Source organism: Mercenaria mercenaria, chromosome 6 (genome assembly GCF_021730395.1).
Source record: "Mercenaria mercenaria strain notata chromosome 6, MADL_Memer_1, whole genome shotgun sequence".
In the NCBI taxonomy this organism is placed as follows: Eukaryota; Metazoa; Mollusca; class Bivalvia; order Venerida; family Veneridae; genus Mercenaria; species Mercenaria mercenaria.
The window spans coordinates 13791283-13807591 of record NC_069366.1 but is presented as its reverse complement, the minus strand read 5'-3'; the positions used below and the strand labels follow the sequence as shown (position 1 = coordinate 13807591).

The 16309-nt window shown below is 36.9% G+C and overlaps 1 protein-coding gene across 1 annotated transcript; it reads right to left on the bottom strand.

Moving 5' to 3' along the window:
* Positions 1-1174: 1174 nt before the first annotated feature.
* LOC123549619 (uncharacterized) lies at positions 1175-5847 on the bottom strand. Its single transcript, XM_045337846.2, has 3 exons — positions 5759-5847; positions 4988-5342; positions 1175-2867 (listed from the first exon to the last, which is right to left on the bottom strand). The coding sequence occupies exons 2-3, from the start codon at positions 5335-5337 to the stop codon at positions 1481-1483; spliced, it is 1737 nt and encodes a 578-aa protein (XP_045193781.1). The 5' UTR covers positions 5338-5342; positions 5759-5847; the 3' UTR covers positions 1175-1480.
* Between the last annotated feature and the right edge of the window lie 10462 nt (positions 5848-16309).

The window sequence follows — 16309 nt, the reverse complement described above, 5'->3', positions numbered from 1 at the left end:
TTCTTGAATATGCACCCCTTCCTCATTTCTGTATGAACTGTGAAAGTAGCAATATGCGTCCCCTTAAAACGGATTGGTGAATTGATCCACGCGCAAATCCAGCCAATTTTTCTCAGTGGGGTCCGACCGACCCCTTACTATGACAAACATGTGTCTTTATACACTAAATATTTTGATTTGTGTGTGTGTGGATGTTAGCCGTTTACAAGTATAGGGTTGTCAAAACAGCCTGAAATATAAAAGAAGCCGATCAGCTAGTGGGGTCGAGGGCATGCCCCCTGCCACCCACCCTCATGGAAAATTTTGAAATTGAACACCTTTTCCACTGCAATTTTATATACAATATACCCCTTTATTTTGGGGGAAAATAATAAAATTAAGTTTTCTTAAAGGTAAAGTTCTTTGTTTCTTTGAGATATTTAACATAAATTAATATGAATTACGTCGGGTCGTATGTAGCAGCAGCCACATACACTTTGAATGCGGTCCTAATGTTGCATTTCCGAAAGACCCCCACCCCCCCCCCCCCTCCCCCTCTGTTCCGCTCATGAGATCAATATTGGGGTATGTTTTCTAATGTGTGTGTGATACCCAATTTATTTCCTTCTTCTCCTCTTTCCTTTTTCTGGGATTTTCCAGGAGGGTGAGGGGTGCGGAGCCCTTGCCCATCTGGATCCGCGTGATACGTATGATTAATTTTTTCTATAAATAGAATAGATCAGTTTGCTCTATGTACGTGTGTGTATTATTTACACATTAAGCCTTTTAAAGACTTCAGTGATGTGAACACGGATAAAAAAGTAGATCTACTTGTTTTCAAGTTATTTGGAAAACAAAGGTAGGACAAGATGTTATTATATTTTGTTTAAAACGAAAATGCTTCTGATTGTTAATTTACATATTGCTAAAAAAATAATACTGTGTCAGTAGACTCAGTACTACTTCCGCACGATAATTTAAACGACAGCATGTTTATATTATTGTTTGATTGTTATGCATCGTTGAACTCAAAAAGGTTGTCAATGGTAGAACTTGGGTGCTATGTATGGGAAGACATTTTTAAAAAGGCGTAAGCAGTAATTTGATTAATTGGTGCACTGTTTTTTATAAACTCCCGCACAGTGTGAATATGTCGAAGAGCTCCATGCGGTAATACAACTTTGTAAAGATAAAGTAATTTATCTGCAGTTTATAGTTGTATTATACTTGTATCATCAAATGTAAACTTGTACATAAAACTTACTCCAAAACAAAAATCTTCAAAATGTTACAATTTAGGTCAGTTCAATTATAATTATACAATCAACCATGCACCAAAACAAAACATAGTGAATCCTTTATCCTTACAGAGCACGAAACATACACAAAACGTTTTATGAAAATACAATGATTTGTTATGATTCTGAATGATATTGTAAATGTAACGCACAAAGTCGATAGTTCTCCTTTACAGCCTGCTTACAGTAACACTGCAACCAGTTCAGTCATTCATTTCTATGACATACAGATTATTACTGCGACAACCAACAAGCAAACGTTTTCGCTTATTGTCAAAACACATCCCCTGTATTTCTTGTAAGTTATCTTTAGCACCGATTAATTCCCCGAGGCATTTGCCATCATTGCTGAACATAATGATGTTGTTAGAGGAATATCCTGCCAAAAATAATGTTCCATCTGGATAATAGCTGACTGTCCTCGCGTTTTGCAAACGTTTATCCCTGAAAACTTTTGTAATTTTCCTACAACCATCGACACTTGCAACACTTTGATTCGTGTCAGATATGTAAAGTGATGTAGTGTCAGCGCCGGCAGGGAATATTCTGGTTGGTGACTCTGATATTTCCTTTGAAAAACTGTTACCTATAGACATTACCTTTGTACCATTCACGTTACATATGCTTATACCGCTATCAGTTTTAACCCAAAAATTATCCGCAAAGAATGAAATTCCATAGTAACCTCCACCTTCAATATCGAAACTCCTCGTTTGCGTTAAAGAAGCACCCACATTAACAAATATTATTTTGCCATCCTTAGTCCCGCCGACTTTAACAGCTACCTCTGATTCACCAGAACAGCAAACACCACTCAGCCCACTGTCTGGGTCGCAGTGGTACGGCCCACTGCCTAGATCGCAGTGGTCTTTCACGTTATAATCATCATCAAGCCTTTTAATCTTCTTGTTGTTCTCGTCAGCCAATATAATAGTGCCATCGGGAAGCTGACATATTCCGATGATTTTACAGCTTGTCATATCAGATTTCTCCTTTACATTTACCGCTTTCTTTGAATTTATCTTTAACGGTTCTTTCCTCGGGCTTTTTTCTGTTTGTTTCTTTTCCTCAGTTGTTACCAGGAACGCTGCAGTCATGATCTGTTCGATCAGCTCCTTATTCTCCGTGTATTGTATCACTCTGGCTTTCTTCTGCTTCGTGCAAATACTTAGCTTTTCAATACCTTCTAACATAAAGTTCTGTATCTTCTCCTGCACAAACTGTTGCGTCTGATTTAGGTTTTCGAAAGAATTGATCTGCTCCCTAGATTTATCCAATTTTTCTATTGCTTCAGTGATAGTCATCGTGTCGGCTTGCAGTTCTTGCTCTGTCTTCTTGTATTTTTGTTCTGCGGAGGTGGACGCTTCATCTCTAAGCTTCTCAATACGAGAAATAATTTTCCTGCTTGTTCGTTTTACTTTCATCAGATGCTCGTTCTTTTCCGTCTCTAAGGTTTGTAAGTTCCCTATTTTCTCTTCCTTAGTAGTCACCAGATCGTCTCGCAGATGGCTGATCTTGTTTCCAATAGATGACTGAGCTAATGTTTTACACTTGGCCGCTTCTGCTACCTCGCTTACGTTATTACATAATCTGTAATAAATATATATTATACATATAAACAGTTTAATTTTCTGAAAATCGGTATCAGTTTTCACTCGGAGTTAAAGCCCGGTCAACATATTCAATTAACCGAAATGCATTACGGCAATTAATGATCAGTTTTAAAATCTATAACATCCCATACATGTAAAGTAATGGTTAGTTTATTATCAAAATTTAGTACAAACACAAATGAGAGTACTAGAACATCCGAAAGCACCTATAGGTATTGGATATGTTTAAAGACAAAAATAAACAAACAATGCAATGCAACTATGGGTCATGAGTTCGAGCCCCCGCTCCTCTTACTAATATTACTAATATTACTTACATAGGGATATGAGGCCCGTGTATGGATGCTTAAAGGTGCAAAATAAAGACAAATGAATAGACATAAATCTTTAAAAAAACCTACACATTTTGTAATATAGTGCTAAACATTATGATTGTCGTGCAATATTCCCTTGAAATCAACACAAGAACAGAGAAACAAATGATTGTTTCTGTATTTTCTTAGACTGACATGCGGGGTCATTTTGTCCTACTTTCATGTATATCGTTTTTCCATAATCGGTCGGAAATTCTTCGGGATCACGTGATTTACTTTTGGATCGAAATTTTTTCTACAATGTAGAATTTGATTAAAGTCTGATTTTTCAAAACTTCGGAATACATTAAGAACATTCAGCAAATAAAAAAGATAGGGTCGTGTGCTTGATTTTTTGCTTGACTGATTTGAAATATTTGGACCTCACGCAATTTTTCATAATGGGAGTCTATGGGAAAATCGCAACTTTTGTAACATTTTTGCAAATAGAAATTTTCCTAAAATGTAGATTTTAATGAAATTTCTCTGAGTGGTAAATAAACATATGGCCTATGATATGGTAAAATAAAATGTATAAGTCCGTGTGCTTACTTTTGAGATATTTGGCCATGATTAAAGTGAACTGCCCATTTCAAGCTATATTTAAGACATAATTTTGAATTATTTTATGTGTCACATGTTTTCATATGATATTTTAACTTTTGAAAGATAGTAACAGTGCTATTTTAATAAATTAACTCACATATTACCATTATTTCATGAACTGATTTTCATTTCCGTACGCCGAATCCAGGCTTTATTCTATGTTTTCCGGATAAATGACGTTACGCCATCACTTCCGGTTTACCAAACGTGCAGAACTATGCACGAAAAATATGAAATGTACAAAATTTATGTTTAAAATTGACAGTGATATATTAGGCCAAGACAATGTGTTTAATGTCTAAAATCTTATTAAATTAATGTAGCCATATGTACATAAATCAGTGTATTTAGGTAAATTTCAATCACATTTTGTTTCGGCAGTGTAAGACAGTTATTCATTTATATTCTTAAAACTATACTGAAAAGAGATTAACTGAAAACGTTTGCAGACGAAGTTGTAAAAGCACTTTTATTCGGGAAGGGCCTGAATTGTCCTTCCGCAAACTTGTAGTATAGCTGTTTATTACCTGTATTATAAGAATGATTTTCATGAAGGTTTTGTGAGTTACAAAATTGTTGAATTCCATGTGCTAACTTTGTAAAAATCACGTTATCTTTTGGGCATATAATAAATTTGGCATCTATTTATAAATTATAGCCTCGTTTCGGAGGATTCTTCCGAAAAAATCCGAAGATGCTCGACGGGTTCGTAAGCAGTCGGAAAACATACTTTCGGTTTGACATAGGCAACATTTTTTGTTTATTTATTAGTTATTCTTGAACATATTCATGACTATTTGGTCAGATCTGATGCAGTGAGCCATATTTTCAGTAAATAGGAAGTCTCAGCTACAAACTCTGGTTTTCATATAATACTCGTTCGGGTTTTAGTAATGGACCTTTAACACCTGGTACGCAAAAGAACCTTGAAAATCTTTATTTCAGGTGTGTGGTTACCGACTTTTGTGTGAGGTTTTGAAAGTTGGGTAGGCGGGCCGAGAAGCTCTGAAAACTGTTTACTGTCTCCTTGAGGGGTTGCACATATGGATTTCTGGTGGTGTACAAACAAGCTACCAAACACGCTAATCGCACACCAAAACTTTTTACTACTGAAATTATTTGATATGTAAATACCTACCTGTGATCTTTAGCAATACATAGAGCACAGTACACCATATCGTGCGAGCCACAGAACATTTCAATTTCTCTGTCTGGGTGCAAACTGCAGCTGGCATTCGGAATAGCCTTTGTCCTTTTCCTTACTCGCGAGCCATTATGTTTCATTGGGTCTGTAAGTTGGTGATCTCTTGTTGCAGCAAAACGTGTGTGACATCGTGTGCATGCAGTGCATAGATATTCCTTACACTGTGGGCAATATTTAGTCGCTTCCGTCCTGCATCCATCGTCAGAACAAGGGGTGCAAGATATCTCAAAATCGGCATCAGACCCTCCTTGAATAGACCTCGATAGATTCGTACCTTCGGCCATTCGTTCTGCAATTACAATTACTGATTAATGTGAGGTCTTTATAATATGCTTTACTGACTGATCTTATCTATGTCTGAGCATGAAAATATTTGTGTAACGCCCACTTTATAAATTCATTTTAAATAAATTATTTTAATTGTTTTCAGAGAGTAGGCCTACGGATTTTTGACTCAAGTTTAATATAACATTGACTGGTGAATGCACTCATATCGAGCCACAAATACAATCTCTTTATCATTATTCTACTTATAAATTGTTCTTGCTTGGTTTTAAATTACAAAACACGTCGCCAGCACGTACGAACATGTCTGTAAATATGACATTATGTAGATCTACTTGCATACCGTTCATTCCGTTATCTACCCAGAACTGGTGTTTAGCTTATATACAATAAACATATACAGATGTTGTAGATACTTACAGGTTTGTCACAAAAGAACATTTAAAATCACTAGTTTCGATTTCACCTCTACGTTTAATGATCCATAAATGATAAAGGGGAGAGTACTCATGAATACCTATTATGCGCACTGTCCGCTCCTCTAACCACCAGGATAACAGTACTACCGTGTATGGGTGCTTTACACCTTGAGCGCTAAGGCCATACCAAATTGATTCATAGTTCTTCGGAAAATTTTCAAAAACAATGGGAGCGAGCGAGCGAATTTTTTTTTTTTTTTTTTTCTCAATTTTGATTTTTTCAGAGGCGGGTAGCTTTTACATGGAGCGAGCGGGTATTTTTTTTTTTTTTTTTTTTGTAGTTATGATTATACATGAAGTTAACATTTCTTTAAGAATAACACAGAACTTTAACATTTACAGTGCGACTAACACAGTAGATAGCTTTTCTATATGTTTTAAAGACTACATGAATGGTTTTGCAAATAAATTCTTGCTAAAACTCACTGAATCACTTTGTTTTTATTTTGTATTTATAATTACTAAGGGATGAGTGTCTTATTTTTTAATTTTGATTGTTCTACATTTTTCAGAAGGCGTGCCCATTTAACTGCAGAGGATGAGGAATATTTAACACAAAATGGGCACCCAAGTGGAATAATTAACACATCTTCTGAAACCCAGTTAGATGGCATGAGCAACTTTGTGCCCCTAGAGAAACTCCAAACGGTAGAGGTGAGGGGCAAGTAATAAGTCACTTGACCAATGAGATCAAACGGAGTTGGGCACACAATTAAATGCTTCGACATTGCTCGAATCCCACTGGAATAATTTCTTAATTAACAGATCAGGCTAGCTTAAGTTTTTGTGGTAGAGGTTCATTTCAGTCAAAAAATGATAACAGACGGACAAAAAAATGATCCCAATATGGCCACTCTTAAAAGTGTTATTTGTTGTGCTTTGACTGACCAAAAAATTTTGAGTTGGGAAGGTCTGTTTTTTTCAGATTCTTTCTTTCAATCAATTCACAGCAAATTAATATACTAACAGGGAAAATTGGGGTTACAATACGACAGAAATTATTTTTTATATCTACACTACTTATTTGAAAAGCTAAACATTTTTTTAAATTGAATATATGCATTTTGATAGAATATCTGACTGCAGTACTAAAGAAGTTTCGTTCAAAACGGTCTGGGCCCCAGACAATTAATGTGATGGATCAGTCAGGATCTGTGAACAAACTTCTTTTTTTTTAAGAAAGCACTGGCTTTGGCTCGAGATCTAAAATAATGAACTAAACAACTGATAACAAATGGTTTGAAAACTTTATCTGAACAATATTTCTATGTTTAATCCAAATATTTTTAATTGAATCCCCGTGCACGTCTTACAAGTCGGGCTTGTTCTTTTCACTGTATTGAACAATCGTAGAACGTGCCTACTTCATCATCTACCGGCACATCGACGGCCATGTGTGGCACTAGCACAGACACTCCAGATTTAAAACAAATGATGAAAAACATCATAATTCCCGACTTTTTGAGTTTGAGTCATCAGCTACATGTATTACGAACGCATGAATTCCGATCAATATCACTTTGACGCATTAAAACAGCGATAAAACCTGTTTTGCCGTTATCATTCCGGACCGCGTAAGCAGAAAAAAAAAAATTTTCGGAGATTTTTATGTACGTGCGGGCGGGTGAATTTTTTTTTCTTTTTCTCGGGAATGAAATCGTTGATGCGGTAGTTCCGACGAACGACAAATCAATTTGGTATGGCCTAACGGACGGACAAAGTTGCCTGTTATAGGGAAGCATAATAAAGCCATTAAGAGTTTTTGACCTGTGAATTAGGTGCACGACTCTTCTATGCAACATTGGTATTATCAGGCCAGACTCTGAGTGAGAAGAAATTTCCATTATATTCAGTTTCACTTTGTCCAGTACACAAGACCTGTGCATGTAAAAGTACTCCAAAGTAATTAAATCAAACTGTCCAAGGTATGTAGGGAACACTCTCCAAGCGCAGACTACTGCTGGTTATTTGATGTGCGTAAAATTAGCCAGAGCAGCCAGAGTAGCCAGAGTTCAGCCAGAGTTTAGCCATAGTAGCCAGAGTTCAGCCAGAGTAGCCAGAGAAGTCAGAACTCTGGTTACTCTGGCTAGCCAGAGTAGCCAGAGTTCAGCCAGAGAAGTCATAACTTTGGTTACTCTGGCTGGCCAGAGTAGCCAGAGTTCAGCCAGAGAAGTCATAACTTTGGTTACTCTGGCTGACCAGAGTAGCCAGAGTTCAGCCAGAGAAGTCATAGCTCTGGTTACTCTGGCTGGCCAGAGTAGCCAGAGTTCAGCAAGAGTAGTCAAAACTCTGGTTAGTTACTCTGGCTGGCCAGAGTAGCCAGAGTTCAGCAAGAGTAGCCCGAGTTCATCTAGTAACCAGAACTCTGGTTACTCAGGCTGACCAGAGTAGCCAGAATTCAACCAGGGTAGGCGGAGCTTCTAGATTTTTAACATGTTCTGGCTACTCTAGTCAGCCAAAGTAGCCACAGTAGCCCGCGTCACCAGGATATCATTTGCTCTGGTTACTCTGGCTGTTTCTAACAGAGTAGCCAGAGTTCAGCCAGAGTAGCTAGAGTTTCTAGGATTTAAACATGTTCTGGCTACTCTGGTCAGCCAGAGTAGCCAGAGTAACCAGGTACCATGTTTGCAAAATATTTTCAGTCTTAGCTAAGTTTAATTTTGAAACTTAATATGTCATTTCTATCTTAATAGCATATTTATTTTCAGGTACATGTGTTTTTTACTTTCAATTTGGTGCCATTTTTTTCTTTCAACAGAAGGAATATGAGACAATACATTGGGGATAAAATATGCCATGAATAAGATCCAGAATGGGTCAATGCAAAACAAAAGACCATGACAGCCAGGCCGAGGCAAGTTTCTTTGTAAAATTAGACATTTACGGATTAAGTCTACGTGGACTGTGAACACCTAAGACGATCGATTTTTCAAGGGGACCGTCTCAACATGATAATTTTAATTTATGTTTGGTAGGAAAAAATTTCCTATAATGATGGTAAGGTCTGGCTTAATATGTCACTGCACAGGATAATATTTGGATTTGTCTGTCCGTCCGTCTGTTTGCCAGAGAAATATTCTGTTATACATATCGCAAAAAGTATTTGATCTAGCGTCATAACACTTTCCTGAAATGTTCTTCAATATCATAAGTTGCGCATCTGCGACAAAGTTGAAAAGATGAGCTAGTCTGATCGCAATGTATCCGTATTCCATCGTCGTCGTCGTCCAACATGAAAAAATCTAAACTGGGTCAGTTGGGATCAAAATGTAGGTCAGCAGGTAAAACATTGTGAAAACTGTAGAAAACGTAATATCTTGCGTCTCCATTCCTTTGTTGTTATTATACGCCCGAAGGGACGTATTTTGGGATACCACAGGTGTTCATCTGGCTGTCTGTCTGTCTGTCCGTCTGTCCGTTAACAATATCGTGTCGACTCAGCTCCTTGAAGGATTTTAAACAAACTTGAAACAAATGTTATCCACATCAAGAGGACGTGCAGAGCGCCTGTATCAGGTGGCTTGCTTTAAGGTCAAGGTCACACTTAGGGGTCAAGGTCATATGACTTTGTTTCGTGTCCGCTCTGTAACTCTTGATCTGTATTAGGGATTTTAAAGAAACATTGCACAAATGTCCATCACATCGAGTCGACGTGCAGAGCGCATGTTTTGGATGGCTAGATACAAGGCCAATGTCACACTAAGGGTCAAAGGTCATATAACTTTGTTTGGAGTGCGATGTGTAACTGTTGAACTGCTTGAAGGATTTTACAGAAACTTGGCACAAATGTTTTCCACATTGAGACGACGTGCAGAGCGCATGGCTCGCTTCAAGGTCAAGGTCACACTTAGGGGTCAAAGGTCACATGACTTTGTTTTGTGTTTATGTTGCTTTGCATTGAGGTGCTCTTAATTTTATTTGGCATATCCATTTTTTGTTCACTTACAATATTTTTTTATTGAATTACTTCCCTATTATGTTACTATAAATTGGTTATTTTGTAACATTTTTATTACTGGCCGTAGGGAAAAAAACCGATACCACTTTTCTGTGGTACAACATGGATGGTACCTGCAAAGTTAAGGTGTATTTGATATATCTGTACCTGGTAATGATTTTAGTGGACTTAAGAGTTTTTCGGGGAATTTCTTCCCTTTGTTGTCCTTTTCGTTTGGGCTTCAACAGTAAAGTTCTTTCAATTTTGCTCCCATCCCCTGATATAATCCTTCGGGCGTATATTGCCCCGCTTGGCGGAGCACTTGTTATTTCTGTATTAACGTTAAAGACGTTGTATTTGTATTACTTTATTGTTTTAATTTGTCAGTAGTGGATGGACGAAAAGATGGACAGCTTTTTTTACTAGATAAATGAACGGAAGATAGGAAAATAATCAAAATAAAAGGATCTTCTTATTTATACTGTATTATGGCATAAACATGAATGAAATGAAATTCATTTCTTGTTGACAGTTATCAGTTTATACAATCAATCCGACATGTTTTCTTCTACGCACAGACATGTACGGTTCTTGAAAGTCGTTGTCGTGAGTGCCTCCATACAGAGCTTACGCTCTTGTAACACTTCAATTCTGCGATTGAATGTTCTACAGTTATTCTGTAATGACATATATATTTGTTCAATTTAGTACATTTAATTAAAAAGGGACATAATTCTAACAAAATTCAAATCAGAGTTATGGGGATTGTTTCTACGCGTGTAGACTTAAATAGTAAATTAGTATTTTAAGATTCAAGTCAATAGCTTTGATAGTAACAAAGATATTTGACTTGATCAAAAAAATTAACAGAAAATTCTTAATTAAAAAGGGGCATAATTCTGTAAAAATTCAAACCAGAGTTATGGGGATTGATTTTCCACGTGTAGACTTCAATAGTAAATAAGTATTTTAAGTTTCAAGTCAATAGCTTTGATAGTAACAGAGATATTTGACTTTATCACAAACTTTAACCAATAATTCTAAGTTAAAAAGGGGCATAATTCTATCAAAATTAAATCAGAGTTATGCGGATAGTTTCTCCTGGTGAAGCCTTTGATGGTAAATAACTATTTCAAGTGTCAAGTCAATAGCTTCGATAGTAACAGAGATATTTGCCTTTATCAAAAACTTTAACCAAACATGCTAAATTAAAAAGGGGCATAATTCTGTAAAAATTCAATCAGAGTTATGGGAATTGTTCTTCCTTGTGTAGACTTTGATAGTAAATAAGTATTTTAAGTTTCAAGTCAATAGCTTTGACAGTAACAGAGATATTTGACTTTATCAAAAATTTTAACCCAACGGAGACGCCGACGCCGACGCCGACGCCGGAGCGAGTGCAATAGCTCTACCTTTTCTTCGAAAAGTCGAGCTAAAAACAGGCACATCCAAATTTATATCACCTACCGCATAGTGATGATATAATAACTCAAACCCTATTGCCGTTATAAACTCTTTTTCATATCGCGCATAATATAATTAAACTATGTTGAGACGGTCCCCTTGAAAAATCTATCGCCTTAGGTGTCCACAGTCCACGTAGACTTAATCCGTAAATGTCTAATACAACTTATATAAAAAGAAAACATACCTAAGCATTATTTACAATGTATATAAACAAACAGCCTTTGCATATACCCGTTCATTTTATTTATTTATTTTTCGAAAGTGTCATTTTCTGATTCGTGTTACTCTTAACTTTGTTCGAAAATCATGCAGTCTTACTGTTTCTTTGTTGCTGTTGTTGTTGTTATTTTATTTGATATTTTTAGGCTTGTCTTAAAGATTTTCAATCTACCAGAAATATATAGACCTGTTCACTTTAATCTTTGTGAATTTCAGCCTTGATATACCACACACAAAACACGCAACAGGTCTAACTTTTTATTTACATTATAATTGTATACAACAGTTAGTGCAACCTAATAATGTATAATATGATTTTTTTAAAAGGGTCATACATTTTAAAAATGGCTCTAGTTTACATGTTTGTCTGTATTTTCTCTGGCTGTTCCGGCCAGCCAGAGTAACCAGGCCCTAATTTCACTAAAAAACTTAAGTAATTACTTAGTTAAGTCTATTATTTAAAATCCGCGCTATTGCTTAAGTTATTGTTATTTAATGTTATTTTTTCTATAACAATGTATCTAGAGATAAATTATACTATGATTAGTAGTATTTGCCTGCAAAACTTATTTCGGTCATGCAAATATGATATTTCTATTTAAGCACGATATAATGAAGTCAAGTATTTGCTTAAGTATATTTCTTATTTCTGTACTTCGTTTTCTGTAAAATTGAGAATTATTGTGTTTTGATCTATGAAATAGACATAAACGGTTCTGTAATGGATGAAAAAGTCAACATTGAAGACGCAAAAATGACAAAAATAAGCAGTTGAAATAAAGGACTTAGCTAAGCAATTACTTAAGTTTTTTCGTGAAATTGGGGCCAGAACCCGTGCGCATTTCAGTTATTCCTGGTTACTCTGGCCAGCCAGAGTAGCCAGACTATGTAAAAATTATGAAACAGGTTGTCCTGGACAGCCACAGTAACCAGAGTTCTGATTATTCTGGCTACTCTGGCAACAGGTTTTACTGTATTTTCTTTGGCTATTTTTGATTAGCAGGGTAGCTAGTACCAATGGCCATCTCGGAAATTCTGGCTGTTCTGGCTAGCCAGAGTAGCCAGAGCAAATGAAATCATGGTCACTCTGACTACTCTGGCTGACCAGAGTAGCTAGAACATATTAAAATCCTAGAACGTCTGACTACTCTGGCTGCTGTCTGAAAAATAAGACAATTTTTTGAAGTCCGTTTTATGTATCACTTGATACATATAAAACACTAAAAAATCAAACCTGAGAGAACCAAAAGGGTCATTTCGCAATAGGTATTACAGTATTTTCTCTGGCTATTCGGGCTAGCTTGGGTAGCTTGAACCAATGGACATCTCGAAAATTCTGGCTGTTGTGGCTAGCCAAAGTAGCCAGAGCAACTGACATCCTGGTTACTCGGCTACTCTGGCCAGCCAGAGTAACCAGGTTTCTGGCTACTCTGGCTGAACTCTGACTACTCTAAATAGCCACTTGAAAATAGTTATCAACCTGAAATTCAGTTTTAAACATGCTTTTTAGATAAAAATGACATATGAGTTGCGCCATGAGAAAACCAACATAGTGGGTTTGAGACCAGAATGGATCCAGACCAGCCTGCGCGTCAGAATCCATGCTGTTCGCTAACAGATTCTCCAAGTCCAATACGCTTTAAAAGCGAACAACATGGATCCTGACCAGACTGCGCGGATGCGCAGCCTGTTCTGGATCCATGCTGGTCGCAAAGCCACTATGTTTGTTTTCTCATGGCACGGCTCAATTATTAAATTTCTTAATCAAATTCAGCTAAGACTGAAAAACTTTTGTGAACATGGAACCTGGTTACTCTGGCTACTCTGGCTGACCAGAGTTGCAAAAACATGTTAAAATCCTACAAACTCTGGCTACTCTGGCCAGCCAAAGTAACCAGAGCAAATGAAATCCTGGTGACTCGGGCCGCTCCGGATACTCTGGCTGACCAGAGTAGTCAAATGTTAAAATCCTAGAAACTCTTGCTACTATGGCTGAACTTTGGCTGAACTCTGGCTACTCTGGTTGAACTCTGGCTACTCTGGCCAGCCAGCCAGAGTAACAAGAGTTCTGGCTACTCTGGCTACTCTAAATAGCCACTTGAAAATATTAATTAACTTGAAATTCAGTTTAAGCATGCTATTTAGATAGAAATAACATATTAAGTTTCATAATCAAATTCAGCTAAGACGGAAAGTGTTTTGTGAACCAGGTTACTCTGGCTACTCTTTAAATCCTAGAAACTCTGGCTACTCTGGTCAGCCAGACTAACCAAAGCAAATAAAATCCAGGCGACTCTGGCTATTCTGGATACTATGGCTGACCAGAGTAGCCAGAACATTTAAACATCCTAGAAACTCTGGCTTTTCTTGCTGAACTCTGGCTACTCTGACCAGCCAGAGTAACCAGAGTTCTGGCTACTCTGGCTGAACTCTGGCTAGCCAGAGTAACCAGAGTTATGACTTCTCTGGCTGAACTCTGGCTACTCTGGCTAGCCAGAGTAACCAGAATTCTGACTTCTCTGGCTACACTGGCTAAACTCTGGCTGAACTCTGGCTACTCTGGCTGAACTCTGGCTACACTGGCTGCTCTGGCTAATTTCACGCACATGGTTATTTGACTTTAAGGAATCAATTAGTGGTGAATCACTGTTAATCTTCATTCAAACTGTTTTTGAGCTATAAAAAGCAAATCTTCATCCAGACAGCTATAAAAGGGTAAATCTTCATCCGGACAGATATAAGAAGCAATAGTTCATCCAGACAGCTATAAAAGGGTAAATCTTCATCCAGACAGCTATAAAAGGGTGAATCTTCATCCGGACAGCTATAAAAAGCAAGTCTTCATCCAGACAGCTATAAAAGGGTAATCCTCTTTCAGACAGATATAAAAAGCAATAGTTCATCCAGACAGCTATAAAAGGGTAAATCTTCATCCGAACAGCTATAAAAGGGTGAATCATCATCCAGACAGCTATAAAAAGCAAACCTTCATCCAGACAGCTATAAAAGGGTAATCCTCTTTCAGACAGATATAAAAGGGTAAATCTTCATCCAGACAGCTATAAAAGGGTAAATCTTCATCCGGACAGCTATAAAAAGCAAGTCTTCATCCAGACAGCTATAAAAGGGTAAATCTTCATCCAGACAGCTATAAAAGGGTGAATCTTCATCCAGACAGCTATAAAAAGCAAATCTTCATCCAGACAGCTATAAAACAGTAAGTCTTCGTTCAGACAGATATAAAAGGGTAAATCTTCATTCAGACAGCTGTAAGTGGGCAAATCTTCTCTCAGAGAGCTGTGAAAAGGCAAATCTTTATCAAGACAGCAATAAAAGGGCAAATCTTCAAATCTTCATTCAGATAGCTGTAAAAGGACAAAGCTATTAAAGGACAAATCGTCATTCAGAGAGCTACAAAAGGGCAAATCTTCATTTAGACAGCAACAGAATGGTTGGTAAATCTTCACTCAGAGAGCTGTAAGTGGGCAAATCTACATTCAGACAGTTATAAAAGGGCAAAGTGAAGTGGAACCATTTGAACAAAGTTGAGAATTTTCAATCCCAGACAATACAGATAATTATGTGGTTCTTGAATTGTTTAGGATTTCATTTTCAGCTCCGGTAGCAATTAGGTTCAATCAAGTAGAACAATTTGAACAAACTTGATAAAGGTCCATACAAGAATTATTTAGGGAATATCCATAAAAGGGCTCAAAAGAAAAAAACAACTGTTTTTTTCTATTTTTAGCCACTGCGGTCATTAAATGATGTCAAGAGGAACCATTTGAATAAAATTGGACAGGTTCATACAAGGATGTCACTGACCAGTTTTGGTGAATATCCATACAGAGGTTCATGAGAAGAAGTTTTTTATATACATATTTAGCTCTTGTAGCCAGTAAGTGCAGTCAAGCAGAACTGTCTTAAACATTTGTGAGAGCTTCATGCCAGGATGCTACAGACCAAGTTTGGTGCAGTTATGACCAGCAGTTTCTAAGAAAAGTTTAAGTAAACATGTTGATGCTGACAGACAGAGCGATCACAAGAGCTGTCCGTAAGACAACCAATGCTAGACTATTCGAATTGTCCCAAAACCAGAAATATTACCCTAAATGTTAAAATATCTAGAGTTTCAATCCAGTATCTGCATAAGTTTTGGTTTACTTGCATAAAGTTATGTTCAAAAGGGGACCTAATTTTGCAAAATACATGTCATGAATTATGGGACTTGATGCTATGACCTGGATTTATAAACCCGAAGATTCATGTGAAGTTGGTTGGTTACTGACCTTGAAAAAGAAAAAAGTAAGTTTCAAAGCTATACACCTTTAAATGATAGCTATACCAACTTGCATGCGAAACTTTAACAAAGGTGTGACGCCGATGCCAGGGCGAGTACAGTAACTTGGACTATTATTCGAATAGCCAAGCTAAAATATGCTCAGGCATGCAACTAAGCATGGTCTTGTTGTCTTTGAACCAACATACATATATAACAGTGGTAGTATCAGTCCTCAACCAACATATTCAAATCAGCAGTAAAGAGTGAATTAAGTGATGTCTCCAAGTCACATCAGAACATTATCAATATCCAAGTTACTGAAGTCCAATAGGACACAAAATAAAGAATTCAAAGTTTTGTCTGGCTGTATTAACAGGTTTCATATCAAATATCATTTTCTTAGGATTAAATTTATCCTGTAAACAAATGAAATGCTGTCACATGTCTTAAAAAGAACCTGTCTTAAAAGTATTTTTTTCTTAAACATGCAGTCTCTCGACCAGGTCAAAGGTCAATCATAAGCATTCCACAAGGTCAATGGTCAATCACAGATGCACTACTGGGTAAAAAGATGATAAAATTAGCAG